The 17,690-nt window shown below is 39.3% G+C and overlaps 1 protein-coding gene and 1 long non-coding RNA gene across 2 annotated transcripts; one reads left to right on the top strand and one right to left on the bottom strand.

Annotated features, from left to right (window-relative positions):
• Positions 1 to 4,028: 4,028 nt before the first annotated feature.
• ccne1 (cyclin E1) lies at positions 4,029 to 17,429 on the bottom strand. The gene is made up of 12 exons (XM_069174329.1): positions 17,270 to 17,429; positions 16,683 to 16,731; positions 16,376 to 16,463; positions 15,976 to 16,041; positions 15,409 to 15,575; positions 13,032 to 13,167; positions 8,144 to 8,290; positions 7,828 to 7,923; positions 6,656 to 6,790; positions 5,881 to 5,992; positions 5,605 to 5,762; positions 4,029 to 5,174 (listed from the first exon to the last, which is right to left on the bottom strand). The coding sequence occupies exons 2-12, from the start codon at positions 16,694 to 16,696 to the stop codon at positions 4,989 to 4,991; spliced, it is 1,305 nt and encodes a 434-aa protein (XP_069030430.1). The 5' UTR covers positions 16,697 to 16,731; positions 17,270 to 17,429; the 3' UTR covers positions 4,029 to 4,988.
• On the top strand, positions 9,633 to 12,696 carry LOC138213308 (uncharacterized). Its single transcript, XR_011179516.1, has 2 exons — positions 9,633 to 10,076; positions 11,059 to 12,696. It is a non-coding gene; the product is annotated as an uncharacterized lncRNA (long non-coding RNA).
• Positions 17,430 to 17,690: the final 261 nt, after the last annotated feature.

Below are 17,690 nucleotides of genomic sequence, written 5' to 3'. Positions count from 1 at the left end.
AATATTACTATCTGCCAAATGTCTCACTCATCCACAGGCTTCTATACTAACACGATGAATGCTATGCTCATTTACTAAAGTAAGAAACCACCTAGTACAAAGCTTCAGCAACAAGGTGAGATTTTGCACTGTCTTGCTGGGGTTTTCATGTCAGCACCTCCCTTCACCAGTGTTACATCAAGTAAGACCCACTACACCGCGTGAAGACTCGATATGGGGTATGAGTGTGTGTTTGACATGCCAATCAAAGACCTGTTTGACTAATACTGGGAAATAAGAGGGGAAACTCTATGTAAACCATATGTTTTTATCACAAAACGTTCTTGTAGTTTGGACATAAAAACATTGCCAAAGTTTCTGCATTTCAAACCTTAAATTATTTTTCTGGGGAGGAGTCCCATGTTTTATCCATCAGGCAACCTCGTCTATGCCGCATTGTAGACTTTGTCATTCTTTATTCTCCATCACCTGTCTTTCTTCCACAAACTGAGTGGTGAAAAACTAACTCCTCAAAGCCACCTTGTACGAATCTCTGTGACACCAGCGGCTTTGAAATGAGAATGGGAGGACATTAATCACATGATTTGTAATCTCAATTTTAAATATTGTGCTTAACAAGGTTCTGCCCAGACCAACCAACATGAGTGTGATTCCCAAACAGCTTGTCTTGTACATGAACAGCCTCCAATCCTATGCAAATTAAATAGTTTTCATCATTCTGTGTCCTTTCAGAGCAATAAGCATGAGCCTTCAGTGCTTTGAGGGAAATATGTGGTTCAATCAGAGGCCCTGTATTTAATTAGAGCCGCCACAAGAGGGAAGCAGATACACATTTAAAACAGCATGACAGAAAGTCCAGCATTTAATGTTATCTAGAGTCCCGGAGACTTTAAAACACAGGGAAACCCTGCAGGCCGCACTCATTGGTGTTGCAGAAATTTAAATTGATTAATTCAAAGTCACTCTGGATTTTTCTGCAGTATGTGCTGCTGCCATGTTTGTGATTACTATACATAAATGTATCCCTTTGATTTTTTTGAAAAACAGCAGTCGTACCCCATACTAGAGTCAACATCTCACTCTGCTGTTTTAAAAAGGCCTAAATAAATCAAATATTTAAGGGCAAAAGAAGAGAAACTAAGTCAGCTTGTAACATCAAAGTGTCTTCTAATATACACTGGAGAAAGTTGTTTACAGGGGATGCTGTCATGGCCCAAAGGGAGGTCTGGCCTGGTTCTAACTCTGCTCAGCTAGATACAACAACACAGTGTCAGTGTCAACATACAGAGAATAAACTAACCACAGGAGACAAAAATGTCTGGATCTATGCAGTAATTGACAAAAACACCAGTGTTTCTGCAATCAATGAGCAGATTTTGAATGGTCACAGAAAAATAGACGGCAAAGCTGGTTCCACTGTGGCAGCTGACAATGACCAGTTGGGTGTTTCATTAAGGTGGCTCACAAATTTCTATGAAATTATAAATTATCAGAATTATTATGAAAAGTTTGTCTTGAATTAGCCTAAGAAACTGAACCATGATTACTTTGGTTCAAAAAGCCAACTCAGATCATGTCACAAAACAGACTTGATGGACATTATCTCGGAGACAAAAAGCACTGATCACATCAATTTACAGAGAAGAAAAGTGACATGTAAATATAAAACTGTGATGTTTACAGCCACAAAGTATAATATAATACTGTCCCACAGCTTTATATATCATATAAAGAATGGTATATTATTGCAAAACCGTAGAAGAAACCCACAGAAATCCACATTTATCACCTCAGTGTGTAGCAGTATTCTGTTCATACTAAATAGGACCCCAGTCAGGTAAGTTTGGTTGTGCAAATTGGGTAAATCCAGATTTGCTATAGCCCCCTTTGGATTTGCAATAAATAGATATCAGGATGCATGTCCTTAATTTTATTTAAATGACATTTAAAGTTCCCCTTAACTTAAAGATGTATTTTTGTATTCTTTCCTTGAAAGTTGAAAGGTTGAGCTTCTCGATGAAAGGAGAAAGTTTCTCTGTGCTCACTGAGAATCTGATCGTGTGAGGCATGCCTGTAAGCATGATTTGTGAGATCAGAAATAGTTTGGATACAAATAATTTGGCCAATCCTGGTCCAATTTAATTTACACAAGTAAGTGGAGTAAGTAAGGGGTGGAGGTGGGGGTGGGGGTGGAGGGGTCATGCTCTTTCCCTGAGAAAGTAAAGAACATGATCATGTTAAGGATGGTATCATCCACTTCTATAGGTTCCCAGTATGCAAACTGTAGGGGGCCAAGGGCGTGTTCTACATGTGGTCTGGGTCTTCATGATGTGTGACGTGAGAGCCATTGCTCTGTTGTTGCAGCCTGTACTTTTGGAAACCGGCACAAAGCATTGTTTTCCAAAGAACTAGACTCAGGATTAAGATCTTTTGGAGAGGCTCAGCCAGTTGGGCTACTCAGACCTGAAGCAGTCTCCGACACACAACATTTGGGCTGGCTGCTTTTCCAGCAGCTTCTTAAGCTCCGCCCTCATCTCATCTGCCAAGAACAACAGGGTGGGGGTCCCTGGTGTGAGGAGGGTTACAGCAGCAGTTTGGGGGGAATACCAGTTTGGGGTAGGTGGTAAAGGGGAAGCTGCAGCTGAAGTGGAGAGAGAGAGAACTTTTGGGGCTGTACCAGTTGGAGTAGGGTGGACACTGACCGCCGTGTCAAACTTTTTAATGACCCAGTTGAACTCAATGGCCTCGTCTTACATCGCCTACTGTTCCCTGGCTGTTCTCTTTTTAGCCAAGGGGGGTCCTCATTCCCCTCCACACCTCTCTGCTGTTGTTGTCCTGCAGCTTTTTCTCGAGCTTAATCCCGTGGTCCTCCTTTGCCCGCTTTAATCTCCTCTTCAGCTCATGTTGCACAAAACTTGAGCTCCTCCTTGTCTTCATCCTTAAAAGCTTGCATTTTCTGGTTGAGGAGTAGCTTCAGGTTACTGGTGAGCCAGGGTTTTATATTTTGAAAGCAGCGTACACTCCTTACTAGTACAATGATGTCCCGACAGAAATTAGTGCAGTCACCCATTCTGTCAGTTTCGGTGTCTACTTCCAGAATGTGCGGGTGGTTGCACACCGCCTCAGTACACAGGTGGCGTGCTGATAGCTGAGGAGACTGAGGATACTGACTGTGATCTAACCTAAGTAGTGGTAGAGCTGAACACTATAGGACTACTTCACATTTGCATACCGTGTTATTTTTTTTCTAATGGGACAGTCCACATACTGTACAATGGTGAATGGCCTGCAGTTATACAGTGCTTTAGCACTTTAGTGGTCTCAATGTGCACACTCAGTTTGCCTCCCATTCCCCCATTCACACACAAATGGTGGCAGTTCCCATGCAAGGAGCTTGCCTGTCATTGGGAGTAACTTTGGTTTTGGCGACTTTCCCAAGGACACTTTGGAATGTGGGCAGGAGGAACCAGGGATGGAACCACCAATGAAGGATGCCCTGTGAAGTTTGATCCCACAGAAGAGCTAATTGTTGCACAAATTTCTGAAAAAAAACTAAATAATAGTCAAAAATTGATTAATAGATAAGTGATTCATGCACATAATGATGCAAGGTGATGTGGCTGCTGTGTTCCAATTTAGAGTAATAGTACAGTAGGATAAAGATTTTTGAGAAATTAATTTTAAATGTTTTGTAAATTATTAGAGTGCTTTTTTTTGGGGGGGGGGGGAATAGTGCTAGCTGGTTAGCATGCTAATTTCAGTAGATATCTCTAACTATACTTGGACATCTCTGACAACATCAACACTGCTATTTCTACATACTGTCGATGAGGTGAAGTAAATCTTTTAACCTTTTAAAATAAATATCTTACAGATTGCCTATTTAAGGAGTAAAGGAAAAGAGTGAGTTGTTCATGTTGCATATTAACATCAAGATTTAATTAAAATATTTGACAGAATGGTTTTGTGCACTGCTACTTTAAAAGAGGCATGTCACACAATGAATTAAAAGAGTCTTCCTAAACTAATGAAAAATATGTAGCAGCATTTTATTTTAAAAAGTCCAACAGAAATCTTACATTTTGGTGGTGGGCAATCAAACTGCTGGTTGGGATGAAAATAAAAATTAAATACAAACAATATTTTAGCTTATGAAGCCTGGCTGGTTCACTTGTCTAGTATGGTAGTCAAGCTACTGCTTCCCCAACTAACCACCACCATGTTTTGTCCAATAAAATGGCAAAAGTAAAAGCAAAAACAAGAGCAACACAGTATTTCTTGGCGCACACACACAAACACACACACACTTCTCATCATGCAAAGCCCAATTTATAGCAGCACATAGAGCCAAATATGACCCCAGAAATCGTTTTTGGGCGAAAGAGGCCAAAAGATTAAAACAAAACAAAACAAAAAAGATTAATATTAAAAACACACACACACACACACACACACACACACACACACACACACACACACACACGATCCAAGTAGTGACTTCATAAAATGTCCACTCAATTTGGCCTCTGCATAGAACATAAAAATGGCCACCACTAAGCTCAAGGGTGGTCTGTAGTTATTGCATGCATTTGGGTGCAATGCAATTTTTTTTTTTAAATCTCCAAGTGTGCCGTCCTATCCCCAACAGCCCTTTGCTTGTTTTAATCAAAACTGAAGGGTTAAATAAGTTCCTATGGGGATAAGGGCAAAACCATCTCCTCTCTGTCTCAGTGATCCCCAATTTAGCTAAACTTAGTGTGTGCACCCACTTCAGAGACATTGAAAAGCATCCTGATCCAAGTAATAAGCATGACTTTGAGGAGGAGATACTTTTTCCATCGTTTCCCCACTGAAAATCCATTGTATCCATATGCACTGCAGAGACGTCCCCGTTAGAGTCCACACATCAGTTTCCCTTTGTCCATTTAGAAATAAAATCTATAAAACTCTAAAATGATTTGGCTTGCCTTGTCAGTTTCAGTGCTTTGCTACTTTGGGAGGTGTCTTTGTGGTGATGGGGTGCCCATCCTCTGCCTTATTTTCAGTACTGTAGGATGCACTTGAACAAACTCTTCAGTTTTCTCACTGCTCAGTGGCGGTGTCAGGACGCATGAAGGCACAGGACATTTGTCGTGGCATTTCAACTCCACATCTCGGTAAGAGCAGGCCTTGTCCTGTACACAACAAAAATACACATCAACAGTGATGTCACCTGTAAGCACAATTATGTGCTTATTTTTCACAACTGGAAGCAACTTAAGTCCATTGTGAAAATTATACCAGCATACTGTCACACTGAAATTTGAAACCTCCACTATGCATTGATGACAATCCTGAAATTATAAAATGTGAACATGAATATATTTCCATACATTACTATGAATATATATTTTATATCCTATATATAAAGTTATTTTTACACATCTTAGTATGTGGGAATGTCCATTGTACTGTTAACAATTATATTATATGCAGTTGTGTTAAATTGTATTTCAATACAACTCACTTTCTTGGTAAATAATTATTTTCATGGACAGCAGATTATTTTTGTTTACTTATTCCATTTTATTTTCCCATTATTATTATTAAAACACTTTCCCTTACCAGCCATGTAAGATAGGCGGCATGGGTCTGAATGTTGTGCATGTCATCTGCAGGGATTCCTGTGAATGTTTTCATAGGCGACCCCCCAACCTCTCTGAGAGCCATGGCAAATGGCGCCATCCACCTCACACACTCCTCTACCTCCACCCTCTTTAGAGCTGCATGGACAGAAGGAAGAGGTACAATGCAATACGTTTGTGAGATACAAGGGTCAAACCAGCATCAGAGATTAAAAAATTGTGTATATGGGTTCTTTTGTTCCGTTTCTTTTTTTACCCGAGACATTTTCCACCAGCTCCAAAGAGGAAAAGTGAAATAGCGCTGAAGCAGCAAGGATGCCATTGGAAAACTCAAGGCAACGCATATCTAGCATACACAGGTCCAACAACTAGAAAAGAGCAAAGAAATCATTAGAGCACATCGCAAAAGGAGTATGGAACTGAAAATGATTATAAAAGACAAACCATGAGTTAAAGTCAAACTCTCCAAATACGTAAACTGTAACAGAATAATCTAATAAACACAATTTCCATAATTAAATATAATATAGCTTTGTCTGAAATCAGTCACAGAGCGCTAGATATGAATAAAGGACATAAGTCGCTGGTGAATAAAAAGTATATTTCATTTTAAATACTGGTTTGGAACTCAAGAAAGCAACAGAACGCAGTTGGAAATAGTGTAAATTTTGTAAAATAGGGGTCAAACCTGACAACTAACATAGCTCATCACATAACAGCAATCAGCCACAAAATAAAACCATCTGCCTGATATTGTGGAGGTTCTAATCATATCTTTACTTAAGTTATGGAAATCCCTAAAAGATTTCACACATCGAGTACATCACCTTTACTATTAGGCACCATTGTAAACAGGATCAAATGTTTCCTTGTACAAATTTGTCAACAAAGCCAAGATTTTCCATGGGAGGTGCTCTTTCATATGACTGTACTTAAATCCTTCTACTTCTATTCCTGTCATTGTTAATTTAGTACATTACCCAACAGATACATCACATAGTATGGAAAAAACAAACACACATACAAAATACCTCTGCGATCTGTATGAAGGTAGCCTGGGGGTATCTGCGGATGAGCAGCTCATCTGTCTCTGTCAGGTAGGCCACCTGCATGTAAACATTGAGCCAGGAGATGGGAGTCTGTGGACTGAGACTCCACTTCAGCTCCTGTGTTAGAAGAGAAAGACAAGAGTGCACATGTGCAGTGTTAGAGAACAACGACCACAAACCTTGAACATCAGCAATACAATGACTTAAAATTTAAATCTAAAGGAAGGATTTTTGTGACAACATGACACAAACTTTTCCAGTAATAACAGAAACAGAAGAAACCCACTGTGTACGATTAGAAATTCAGGTAACTAAGGATTCATAGCATTACAATTTTTTTAATTTAAATACTCCAGTCTCATTAAATCTAACTCACAGTTGTCTTTTTTTTTTTGCTGCCAAGTGTTACAAAAGCCCTCCGTCATCACTTCATAACCATACTACTTTACACATACACGGTTGAAAATGTTTAGTGAAATCATATCATGGTTAATATGGTGCCTCGGGTTTGTGGAAATATGAAACATCTGTGATGTGTAAAACAAAAAATGTATACGAAAATAAGAAAAATGATTTGATTCCCACCTATGGGCAAGTGTGGATGACCTTTAAGCTACAAATAAATGCTCTTTACACATGTTCCTTTTTATATTGTCATTTTGCATTTACTGTATATTTTATATCAGCTTGTTCTTGAATAATGTAATGTAATAATAACCAATAAAAATACATAAAAATTTTGTTTTTATTTACATTTTACACAGCGTTGAAACATTTTTGGAAATGGGCTTTGCATATATCACGTTTTTAATGAGGTTCAGTTTCATGATATCTTGCTGTAATTTGTACTGTATACAAAAGACTTTTCTCATCCAAAAAATATTTGACATCTTCAGAACGGTGTGATTTCTTTTCAGAAATGTATCACCAACATTTGACTGGCGTCTCTAAGAGCATCAACTTAATGGGCCTTTATAGTGGAACAATGTGATGTGTATAACCCAAGGCCTCTTTATCCACAAAAAAACCAGCCAAATCTGAGTTACTTCTGCTGACATTTTACTGTAACAGATGCAATACCATAGCATGGGTATGTGTACAAATTTTAACCAATTCATACTGATATATCATGGAATGATGTGTGTGTTCTTTACCTTCATAATAATGATTTCCATACTAAGAATCTCATCTTCTGAGCAGGCTTCATCTGTAACATAGGCAAATTGGTGGACCTTGGGAGGATACATCTCCTATGAGAAACATAAACGAAGGAAATTTTATTTTATCAACCAATCACAACACTAACATGTGGGGGAAAAAAATGCAGAAAGGGGAAATTAGCAATTAGGATGTACCTAAAATAAACCCACCACAAAGACAAGTAACAACAAGAAGACTACTTAACAATCAGAGATTGTTTTTTATTCCACTACTACAGGATATAATTCTGTAAAGTCCAAACCATCTTACCTCTACTTTGGCACTGATGAAAAGACAAGTAATGCCTATGAGCTGAAGTGTTGATTTGAAGACGTTTCTCTGTGTGGCCATGAAGCGATCAAAGTAGTCCTGCGCGAGGTGGTACGTCTCCCTGTGCAGTTTGTACACCTCACTCACCTAAAACATGCACGCAAAAAGAACATTACTACATTTATGTAGCATCTGTGTATTAGTACAAATAACTGCATTTGTTTGTGGGTGTGTGGTGGGTTCCCATTTAATTCATACGAGCCCAAATCTGGTGTGCGCGGTTTAGACTATTGTCTAATAGTCAACCATGTGAAAATTGGTGGTGGTCCTCCCTCCCAAGATAATGTTAAGGGAAACACTGATAATACAGAGAATGAAACATGTCAATGGGATTAAAGGAACTACATTAGGTAGTTTTAAATCGCGTTTATCGTATTCATTTTAAATTGTTCATGTGAATGTTGACTCTTTCATGTACAAAAATGTTCGTCATCGAGTTTCAGGTATCTGGATTGCAACTGATACTTTTCTTGTTATGCATTTTTCCCTTGGGCAATATCATCAGGAAACAATTCCATTGCTTTGCAGGAAAAATAAAAAGCAGCTATTTTTATGAAGCCAGATCAAACAAATTAGTCAGTGAACTTCAAGCCTTTTTTTAAATAAAGGTCAGGATGACCTGTAATTTTTTACTTCTGAAAACTGAAGTTATGGTATTTGGTCCTTAACACCTCAGGGACTCGACATCAAAACATACACGGTAGGTAAAAATGGTCTGCATTGTAGTGCTTCTCGGTTGTGCAAATAGTGTCCCTCTGGTGCTCTTCAGTTTGGGGTGTTTTCCCGATCATGTGACTTTACCTGCTCCCATGTATAGTGGGGATGTGTCATTTAACTCACACATTAAGCAAGTGTCTAAGACTGCCTTCCTTCACCTGAGCAATACTGTCAAATACTGTCTCAAACCAACGCTCAAAAAACTAGTTCATGCAATGGGTACCTCTAGCCTGGACTATTGTGAATCCTTACTATCAGGATGTCACACTTGGTGATTCAAAACGCTACAGCAAGTGTACTGACAGAATTCAGTAAGCGATCACATTTCTCTCAATATTAGCTTCTCTTCATTTTCCCCCAGTAAAACCATGAATAGAATTCTAAAACCTTCTCCTTAGACACAAAGCCCTTAAAGATGCTGTAAAGCAAATTCCAAGATTTGCTTCTCAGTACATTATATACGTGTGAAATGAGTTGCTGAAACTTTGTCGCACTGAAATGTGGAGTTAGACCGGTGAACAGTTTCTCACCAGTCTTCAGCTCAGGTTTTGTTTAGGCGGGGCTAAAACCCAAACTATCTACCTCACAACAACCTATCTACAGTACGTCAGATCACAGACGGTTTATATAACCTTCTGCATGGCTCCTCCTCTCACGGTGAAACGGTATAAAAGCCTGGAGCTCATTTGCATAAGAGGTCGTCCCACTGGACTTCAGTTCTACTCCTGCCGTAGTCCGATTGTTTGTTATTGTACATCAGCTAGCTGCTGCAGGATGTCTCCCTCCACCTGCAAGTGCATCTTTCCTGGAAGCAAGAACCTCCAAAGCAGCGCTGCATCGCTGTTTAAATGTCCGACTGATGAAGAAAGGAAAAAGAGGTGGATTGATTTTGTCAAGAGCCTCGCTGATGGAGAGCTTCGCATCAACAACAGCTGCCTGTGCAGTGACCATTTCACGGCGGATTGTTTCACCAACTTCCACCGGAGACAGACGGAGTTCACGGACACACCGCTCCTCCTGTAGCGCGGAGCCGAACCGAGCTTCACCCTCACGGCCGTTCATCTCTCGGTCGCGCCGGCACCGTCCGCTGCCGCAGTAGCGGTGGACGCCGCCGCCGGCAGGGTCCCCCGCTGCCCCCAGCAGTTCACCACTCAGCGTAAGTTCTGTGCTTACGAGATAACTTTTCCACAGTAACTCTGCTACATTTAGTCCGCGGTGCAAACCGCTAATGTGATTTTATTCGGTGTAGAATAACTTTATTTTCATGAAAGGTGAGCTAACGTGCTAATTAGCTTCTATTGAGCTCGTAGCAGAGTTCAGAGGAAAATGCTCCGATAACCGCGGATTGTTTTATGCGTCTCAATAAAGCTCCGATAAGAACTGTAATATATGTAACTCTGTATTTTACATGTCGGGGTGATGGTGAACATGGACCAGAGGAGATCTAGTCCTCCTCATTAATGAGGGTTGTTGTTTTTGTACTCCGGTGTAACGTTACAATCAGCGACCCTCTCGGTTACATGTACCGGTACCGGTCCGGATAAACGAGCCCGACTACATGTGGAGGAGGTGGAGGGACATCAGTGAAAGAGAAAGACTGTCGGCTCGACCTGGAACCTGCAGGTTCAAAGTTTGAATTGACATGTGATATAATGAATTGATGTGATGTAATGAATTAACATGTGATGTAATGAATTGATGTGATGTAATGAATTAACATGTGATGTAATGAATTGACATGTGATATAATGAATTGATGTGATGTAATGAATTAACATGTGATGTAATGAATTGACATGTGATATAATGAATTGATGTGATGTAATGAATTAACATGTGATGTAATGAATTGACATGTGATATAATGAATTGATGTGATGTAATGAATTAACATGTGATGTAATGCAGCGTTGTTCATGTTGCAGTCGTTACAGAACTAATTCAACTCCTCCTCTCTTATTATCTTCACTATTGTAATGCAGGTGTGTTAGAAGTAGTTGGAGACTCACTGTCTTCTGTCTCTGGTGTCCAGTTTTACTCCTATGTTACAGCTCAGGGGGACAAGCTTCATTTATATGTATCTGTATGTTTCACTCATTGGACAAATGAATTCTGATTCTATTGTTTTCATAAAGCAGGCTGCTCCGTCCACCAGAGAGACAGAGTACCAGTGGGACATCACGCATAAAGTCACCGAGAGGTTGGATGTCAGATGGACCGCTTAGTGGGGAAAAGAACTGCAGCCACAGGACTGTCATACAGGACACTGAACACCTTCCAGCGAGGGGGCGGAGCTTCAGCGCCTTCAGGCGACACCCCCCTTTCCCTCCCCCCCAGTCTCAGAGCAGAGAAGACTGCTGATTTTGCCTAATTTAATTTAACATACTTGTCTGTGGGGTTTTTTTCATCCAAATTTGGATGGGTAGTTAACAACCCATACTTCTGTGGTGTGATGAACTTAAAACTCATTTTCATTTCTACTTTACAGCATCTTTAATGATCAGGCTCCATCATATCTTAAAGATCTCATAGTGCAGGCTTACTTTTGGTACTACAGTTTCCAAAAGTCAAATGGGAGACAGCTTTTAGCATTCAGGCTCCTCTTGTATGGAACCAACACTACTTTTAAGATTAGGCTTAAAATTTTCCTTTTGGAGAAAGCTTTTAGGAAAGGTCTTGGGTGAAGCTAAACCATCCCTTAGTTAGCCTAAGCCTATAGCACAATGATGCACTGAGGTCCTTCCCTCTACTCTCTCTTTCACTCTCCAAGGCATGTCATTTTTTTTCTGCAGGTATCAGTAAAGACTTCTGATGTTTCATAGACCAAACAATTAATCGATAAACAAATCTGCAGCTGAATTGATGATAGAAATATTTTTAGAAGCAGCCCTAAACCCATCATTTAAAATGATTGAACTTTCTTAATGCAAACTTGCATTGTTAATTGCTTGCGCTTTGCATAACCAATGGCAACATGAAAACGACAATATTCATGTTCAGTGCGTAGGTTTATAGAAGAAAAAAAAGAGCATATATATATCTATATAGATATATAACCATATAGATATATCTATATATATAGATATATATATTGTTTTTTTTTCCTTTATCGATATCTCTATCTATCTATCTATCTATCTATCACTACTAGCAGATCTGAACAGCTTGTAAACAGCTGAGGGATCAGCGAGGAAGTCTCTAAAAGAAGGAGAGAACTTTTAAATGACAGCAATTGTGATGTATTTTCATCCAGGACATCAGCTACATCAAAACAATTGCGCCCACTCTGTCCTCAACCAATAACAACGCAGCGTTACACCATGTGATGCAGAGCAGCAGAAACCGCAGCTGTGCAGAACTAGAGAGAGAGCAAGTGAGCGACACCAGTGAAAAGACAACGCTCAGAAAAATACTGGTTCAAAGGTTTAAGAGACGACAACACACTAAAGCTGATGGTCTTTTGTAAATGTTCAGTTATTCATTCACCTTCCCTGTGTGTTGTCCAGAGTTGATATGCACGTATCATAACAGGTATCATGCCTGCTGATAGTTCAATGCACCTTGCAGGACTGCTCACAAACCTTGATGGAATAGTGATCTCAATTCTAAGCAAAAAACAAAACGTGATTCTCATCTTAACCAGAATCGTGCAGCCCTAATCCATGCTCTTATCAGTCCAGTCCTTTATCAATGCTCTTATTGGCTCTTTTGTATTACTAAACCTTTTTTTTTTTTGATAATTTCAAAAAATTATTAAATAAAGCATTTATATTTGACATGACAAATTATTCTTTTCAGAAGAGTAACTGTAATGTTTAGAACGAAAAAGCCATTATATCAATGATATCTCCCTGTAAATAGGGGTTGTTGTTTTTTAAACGTCCATACAATAAATACTCGTAACATCAACATCTCTTTAGGAATTTGACTAGTTCTACTATACATTACAAACTGAGATGAACTCAGCAGGCAAAAAAATCTCTCTCTCTCGCTCTTTCGCTGAAAACCCTGCTGACGGACAGCATAGTTCTCAAAAACTGCTCAAGTGCATGTCTGGACAGTGATCATTCTCATGTTAAAACATGGATGTAACCTAGGACATACTACAGACCTCCATTAGCCAGTCCAGGAGAACCGCCCTCATCTTCGGCTGCAGATGAGGATGCTTCTTCATCATGTGGACATCCCTCGTGTAGGTCTTGTCCTTCTCCAACATGTTGTTCCATACTGTATCCTTACTAGCCCAGCTGAGACAGATGGACACATTGGTACAAATAATTACATTCAACTGTCGTACTTATTGTGAAATATGTGCAATACAGTATCACAGGTATGATTTTCCTTGGATAAAGACAACTACTGTGCAAAAACTTCTCAACTTAGTTCTTACATGGCTTTAAATGGATGCATTTTAGCCCTGGAAATACCACCCTATTTCCAAAAAAGTTGGGACACTGTAAAAATTAAACAAAAACACAATGCAAATACTTGAAAATCATGTAAACTCATATTTAATTGAAAATGTAGCAAAGATAACATATCAGACATTCAAAACTGAGAAATGGTATTTTTTTATGAAAATGTGTGCTCATCTGGAATTTTATGACAGCAATACTGTTAAAAAAAAAAAAAGGTGGGACATGGATATGTTTACCACTGTGTTATATCACCTCTTCTTTTTACAATACTCTGTAAACGTTTAGGAAATGAGAGCAGTTGCTTAAGTTTTGAAAGTGAAATATTTCTCTATTCTTGCCTTTTATAGGATTTCAGTTCAGGGTCTCCTTTGCCTTATTTTTCATTTCATGATGCACCACTTATTTTCAATTCAGTGTTTACCCTGCTACTGTCTTGGGAGGGCAGAAATACAAACATACTCACAGAACCGCAGTTATGTCCAGTAATTACTATTTACTTACCTAGGTCTTGTGTACCCGTTTCATTTCAACTCCATACGAGTGTCACTTATGCATTTTTCTGTCACTGAAAGTTGTGCTAATTTGTCTGTTTCTCTGTTCTGCTAAGTGTCTGTTTCATGAAGGGCTTTGCATTTTGCATTGACGAACATTAAAAAATTGTCCCAACTTTTCTGGAACTTGTTACTACCATCAAATTCAAAATGATCATATATTTTTCATAAAGCAATAAAATGTCTTAGTTTCATCATTTTATATGTTGTCTTTGGTCTATTTTTAATTATGTTTAGGTTTGATTGCAAATCACTGAATTATGCATTACAACCCCGTTTCCAAAAACGTTGGAACGCTGTGTAAAATGTAAATTAAAACGGAATGTAATGATTTGCAAATCCCATACTTAATTGCAAATAGACCAAAGACACCATATCAAATGTTGAAACTGAGGAATTTGTATTGTTTTATGAAAAATGTGATTATTTTCAATTTAATGCCAGCAACACGTCTTAAAAAAGTTAGGCCAGGGTCAACAAAAGACAAAGCTGTGTAAAGATAAAAAAAAAAAAACATTTCAACTAATTAGGTTAATTGGCAACAGATCAGTAACATGACAGTATAAAAACAGCATTTCAGAGAGGCAGAGTCTCAGCAGTAAAGATGGTGAGTGGTTCACCAACTTTGTGAAAAATTGGGGCATTATTAAAATGAAAAATATGATAAAGAGACCCTGAACTGTTGAGCAGCTAAAATGATATCTTTAGCAATAATAGGACAACTTTTCACTTCCAAAACTCCAGAAATTGGTCTCCTCAGTTCCCAAACATTTAAAAAGAAGAAATGAGGCAACACGAGTAAATATGCCCCTGTCCAAACCTTTTCGAGACGTGTTGCTGGCATCAAATTCAAAATAAGCATATATTTTTTATAAAACAATAACATTTCTCAGTTTCAACATTTGATATGTTGTCTTTAGTCCATCTGCAATAAGACATTGGTTTATGTGATTTTCAAATTATTGCATTCTCCTTTTATTTACATTTTACACAGCATCCAAACTTTTTTTTGAATTGGGGCTATATATTTTACATTGCATCACACTTTTTTTTGAAAGTGGGTGGTAGAGGTAGTGATTAAAGTTGAGGAGGAGAAATTAGCTGTAAACAAAGAAAAAAATTCCAATATGAAGGAAGACATACAAGCTAAGCAGCTGCCTTAATCATTACAGATGGGAAACACCTTAAAGGAAAAACAATTTCACTGGGCCGGCTATGTTACTTAGATTCCACCATCAGCCTTCATCAGTGCTCCTAGTCGTTGATTTGGACATTGCTAGGGGGATGAACAGCATTATTCCCAAAAGATATGCCCTCCTTTTGGTTTTGATGATCATGGAGGACAGCGCTGTCCAACACATCACTCCAAAATTCCTCATCGGTGTTGAACTGGTTTATTTAGGCTTAGCTTTTGAATTGTTACCCATCTATATGTGCTTTAATACAAGAGTGATCACGTATAGTAACAGGATATGGAGTCAAAACTGAGATTCCTCAGCCACACGATAACAGTACTCACCACAGTGCAGGAAGCGGGGCACAATGCACAGGGGTCACAAATATGTTGTCAAAGTTGTAGTAGGAGAAGCCCACATTTATCAGGGAAACTGGTTGGTACTCTTCCTGATCAGGTGTGAGGATCCACCTGTGCGGACTTGTGTAACCAGCCTCAGGACTCCACCCCGGCTTAACAGGAAAAATTTTGGAAAATGTGAGGTTAAGATCATTGGAAAGAAACATGTTGCCGATTTGACTGTAGACGATTATAAACAAATTCTGAAACAGATCAGCCAATATGCACTTGAGCAATGAGCAACCAAGCCTATTTACCGGCAGAGTTCCATTGATATAACAGCCAAATTTGTGTGAGATTTTGTGTGAGCAATAAGGCTGCAAATAACTATTTTCATTATTGGTGAATGGATCAGCCGTTTAAAAACATGACAAAAACAACTGATAACCAAAATACTTGGCACTAATTATCTAATCATTGCAGTTCTAGTGGGGAGCGCATATATTAATAAAACTGACAGGCAGAATGAGGCACATGTTTCTACACTAAATTCAGAAAGATAACCACACTCACCTCACACTCACGCTGCTTCTTCTTCTTTGTCATCTCTGCTACCTCCTCATCCAGATCTTGTAAATACTGACAATCAAAAATGGAAAGAACGGGGTCTGATCAGATCAATTTCCACTCCCCCCACAGCATATTGTGAACTTGTGAAAGGTACACTGAATCCGGAGAGGGCTTTTATTTGTAATAATACTAAAATAAATAGAAAAACAATAATAAATTCAACCAAGGTGATAAGCAAAACAATGCCAGCTACATCTATCAGCAGTTAACGCACACACACACACACACACACACACACACACACACACACACACACACACACACACACACACACACACACAACAGCTTAAAATATAGTTTAGACCAGTTATGGACTAGTCTGTAAACCTTTCAGACAACTTACTATGGCAACATCTGCCTTCCTCTTTCGCGGTCTTACTGTGTTTTCCTTGGGCGCCTCGGGAGCGACACACTTCGGTTCTGTCTCTTCCCTATTACGACACAAAACAAAACGTGCTTTCAATATCTAGTGTTAGCGTAAAACGTAAAAAGCTTTAATAGACGTGCCATTATAGTCAAAATAATGTCCTACTACAACAGGCTAACTAGCCGGATGGCTAAAGCTCCATCAACATAAGTTTATTTCTGTCGTCACACACTTTGATTGAAGCGGCAGATAGAGTCGTGAAGGAAATCAATGCGAAACTCACCGTTTTCCTCGCATTATACTTTGGTGGTTCGATGCTGTTCTGAGCAAACCTAAGAATGATAAATGCTTTTAAGTTGTACATATGGGGACTTAAAACAAACACATTCATTCACTCCCAACCCCCACTCTTAACTCCCTCCTTCTGACAAAGCCCAACTCAGACTTGCGCGGGGAAATTGGTACAGGATGCAGTACGAAAGTCGTCAAAAAGTACCACATCATTCAAGGATATTCATGAAATGTGTCCCGTATACAATCTGTGTTACGTGGTCCTGTTGGTTATTTATCAGGGGACCTCGTTTTTCCCCCCACTAACATTGGACAGCTGGCTTTCCATATAATGGCCGAAGGACCAGGGCGCAGCAGTGACGCTTGAATTCTGAGTTTACGACAGTAGCAACAGCACCGTGGACGCATTTAACACAAACTACAGATCAGCAGCAATACAAACTTGTACCCCATTAGCCGTTTTCTAACTTGTTGCAGTTTAGTTGCCATTAATGTTAGCTCAACGACGTTACAAATGTCGACCTGAAAGAAGCTTAACGTAACTAACTCGTGCAACAAAGCTTCATTTTGATCACTTACCTCAAGATTCTACCCTTGAAGTTCACTCTTATCAGCGTCTAAGAATAAATATGGATGTTGCGTTCAAACTTCAGTGCCTGTTGTTCAGCCTGTTGCTCCTATTTGTGAGTCGAGGCCGGGTTAGCTTCTCTACACTGGCGTCTGGTAAAAGCAGAGATGAGTTTAAGCAGCGACGTCAGGGGGGGAGTCGATATAATGTGGCGCTAAACCTCCAAAATCCCCGCCTCTTTATACTGTCATTTTGACTGCGTACACCACAGTCTTACAATATACACAACAAATGTATTTGCTGAAGTAAGTTGCAATTGTGCTAAAGAAAAGGAAAACATATATTTGTATTATTTTGCTGGCAAACAGGAGGTGGGACCTGCTGTGGTGACAGCTGCAGGGGCGGTGCTTCCAAACAGGAAGTGCCCAGGCA

Source organism: Embiotoca jacksoni, unplaced genomic scaffold (genome assembly GCF_022577435.1).
Source record: "Embiotoca jacksoni isolate LCO1_2020_lvr unplaced genomic scaffold, fEmbJac1.0.p SCAF_6, whole genome shotgun sequence".
NCBI lineage: Eukaryota > Metazoa > Chordata > Actinopteri > Embiotocidae > Embiotoca > Embiotoca jacksoni.
Note: the sequence above shows the minus strand (reverse complement) of the source record. Positions and strands in the feature narration are given on the sequence as shown.